Source organism: Vicia villosa, unplaced genomic scaffold (genome assembly GCF_029867415.1).
Source record: "Vicia villosa cultivar HV-30 ecotype Madison, WI unplaced genomic scaffold, Vvil1.0 ctg.000359F_1_1, whole genome shotgun sequence".
Classification (NCBI taxonomy): Eukaryota; Viridiplantae; Streptophyta; class Magnoliopsida; order Fabales; family Fabaceae; genus Vicia; species Vicia villosa.
The window spans coordinates 737,477-740,778 of NW_026705162.1; the positions used below are offsets into that span (position 1 = coordinate 737,477).

Below are 3,302 nucleotides of genomic sequence, written 5' to 3' on the forward strand. Positions count from 1 at the left end.
CAATTCAAGATATATGATGTGAAAAATATTTCTCAAAGGATTTTACATCAGATACTTATTTCCAATGATGTGAAAAATATTTGATTTAAGGAAAAATATAACACGGTGGCAGTTTGGTAAATAAAATGAAGTTTAGTATAAAGGGTTTCACACCGGGCCTAGATTTTCACCGATGTGAAAATTCCATTGATGGGAAAATAAAATACGGTAACAGTTTGGTAAGTAAAAATAAATTTTGTTATATCGGGCCTTTTCATCGTGTCAGCGACCATCCGATGTGATAGATGGGCCTTTACATCAGGCATTTTCCTCAATCAATGTGAAATCCCGAAGCATGCCTTACAAAACCATTACATCAGTTTAAACGAAAACCCTAGTAATTTCCGCTCAACCACCAATCTTCGTTGCATCTTCTTCCCAATTTCACCCTCCGCCACTTTAGCGAAGAGGTTAGGGGTTCTTTCCTCGATAAATCTCAGGTCACAGATCGCGTCCTTTCGTGCGTAAAAAACTTTCAGAAAGTAGAACCTTCTAAGGTATTCACTCTTCTACTATTATCTCTTTATTATCCCTTTCTCAATTTAATTATTGTTTCGCTTATCATTATATGATGTTGTTCATTTCTCGATTCATCTCTTAACTTTTATAATTTATTTGCAATTATTTCTTGATTCATTTTCGTGGATTTTACAAATTTGTATTGCCAATTTCTAGGTCATGTTTGGATAAATGGTCATATTGCAAATTTATATTCCCAATATTTAGGTCATCTTTCCAATAGATAAATGCTTATGTAAAAGTTATTTATAATCTATGAAGCACATACACAGTAAAAGTTATTTATATAAAGCACGGACACCCCGAACATGATCCTAACATTAACACGAACAATTTATTTATATAAGTGTTGATGCAGGTGTCGACACGGGCACACCTTTTTTTAGAGATGTCGGTGCTGCCTAATTATAACAAAAAATAAAATGAAGTTATTTAGACATGATAGGGCAACCGAATATAAAACTATTTTGGTGTATGAGATGCATTATATGATAAAATATTTCATTCGTATAAAGATAAATTGTTTAAGCACATGTGAAGATATATTAACTGCCATGGGTTTGATCTCTCTTAAGTGAATAATGTACTTTGGAGGATTAAGGTTCATAAACAATATAGTTAAGCGTTTATTTTATTATAATACAAGTCTTTTTCGGTAATTTATTTCTATAACATGAGTTAAATACAATCAATGCTTTCATAAACTATCTTGGAGAGTTTGTGGAAATCAGTTAAAAGAAGTTTCTGGACAATGTTATAAGCTGTTTCAATAATCTATCCTTAAAAACCATGCAAGATTTTATGATAGTAGATAAGTTCAACTACCCATACAGAAAGGGCCTTAGTGTAGACATACAATTTGTTTATTAACACCTCATTTAATTCTAAAGGGTTTTTTTAATCTTTTTTGATGATACAAAACCCTCTTCCAGCAATTGTGTAGTGTTATAATTTAAGTTTATGTTCTTTTGTTAGCATTGAGCCTGTGCTTATTTGCTTTTGGCAGGTCACTCCATCTACTCATTTCCTAAACGACCTTGGATTGGATGGTTTAGATGATGTAGAGATTGTGATGGTTCTTGAGGAAGAGTTTGGATTTGAAATTCCTGATAATGAAGCAGAAAACATTAACTCCATTAATCTTGCAATTGACTTCATTGCATCTCATCCTCAGGCCAAGTAGTGGAACTCATGAGGCTAGCTATAAAATATGTCTTTTCTTTATCATAAATTACGGTAAAATCATCCGACTTTAAGACATTTTTTGCCTTACTTGTTTGCTTCTATAATCAAACTTGTTTGCTGCTAGGTGTATGTATGTTGATAATGTGCTGAAATCTCAAGCAAATATTAAAAAATACATACAAGATAAGTTACGTGACGAAAATGTTGATAATGAGTGTGTCACTTACTACCATTTATTTATGGGTAAGTTATTAAGAAATTGTGTTTTCTATTTTTTAATTTCGATAACATAGATATTTTATGTGACTTTTGTGTTTCCAAACACATGTACAAAAATCATTGGCAATTTATATGCATTTATCAGAGAGACAATATTGTGGTCGTCTTTTGTTCACTTCATCGAGAAATGGATCAAATCACGAAGAAAATTGTTACAAAGTAAGTTTATCTTGGTGTCATTTGATCCTATCCCATATATATATATATATATATATATATATATATATATATATATATATATATATATATATATATATATATGGGATAGGATCAAATGACACAAAGGTGTCCAAGTTTTGACACCAAATCTCAAACGTTAAAAAAATTAATCCAAAGGTCATATTAAATTAAAGAAAATAATAACAAAAAATATATAGCCTATTTTTTCGCCTAAAAAATAGGCTATTTATATGACCGTTGGATTAATTTTTTTAACTGTTGACATTTAGTGTCAGATTAAACATATATATACATATATATATATATATATGTATATATATATATATATATATATATATATATATATATATATATATATATATATATAAATAAAAATATAAAGTTATTTTTTGAAAATTCACACTAAGTTGCAAAACGCAAAGTAAATAACAAAATAAAGTTATTTTTATTACTTGCATCCAAGACTCGGTTATATTGGCAGAGACAATATCCAACATATTTTTCATCACATATTGCCATTTGCCATTTGATGAACCCAGAAGCACTCATTCAGAAAAAAATCCATATAAAGCCACATAAAATATGAAATTACTTTTGTAACAATTTATATATATATATATATATATATATATATATATATATATATATATATATATATATATATGTGTATATATATATATATATATATATATATATATATATATATATATATATATATATATATATATATATATATATATATATATGATTTGAGTTTCTTGACTTTAGTATTGTTTGCTGATGTTAATTGGTGTTATTATTTATTGTCAGTAAATATGATTTTGGTATTGTCTACTGAAGCTACAACTCATCTTGTGGATTGCATGTTGGTATTTAAAGTATGGGAAAGAACTTATAAATGGTTGGATATTTTTTTATGTTTTCACTTGTTTTGTTGTTGTAGTCCATCGTGTGTAAACTTCCTTATAATTTTGTATACTTCTGTGTATCCTAGATTAATACTTTTGTAAATCAATTGTTCATTTTGAAGAATATATATGTGCACCATAGCTATTTGGTGCAATGAAATTACCCTTCACTGGTTAGAAAAATATGAAAAT

At 28.2% G+C, this 3,302-nt stretch overlaps 1 protein-coding gene across 1 annotated transcript; it reads left to right on the forward strand.

Annotated features, from left to right (window-relative positions):
- Positions 1 to 386: 386 nt before the first annotated feature.
- On the forward strand, positions 387 to 1,750 carry LOC131627365 (acyl carrier protein 2, mitochondrial-like; the record flags this gene model as incomplete). Its single annotated transcript, XM_058898211.1, has 2 exons — positions 387 to 536; positions 1,565 to 1,750. Coding segments are annotated over 2 exons (327 nt in total), but the record flags the coding sequence as incomplete, so codon positions are not given.
- Between the last annotated feature and the right edge of the window lie 1,552 nt (positions 1,751 to 3,302).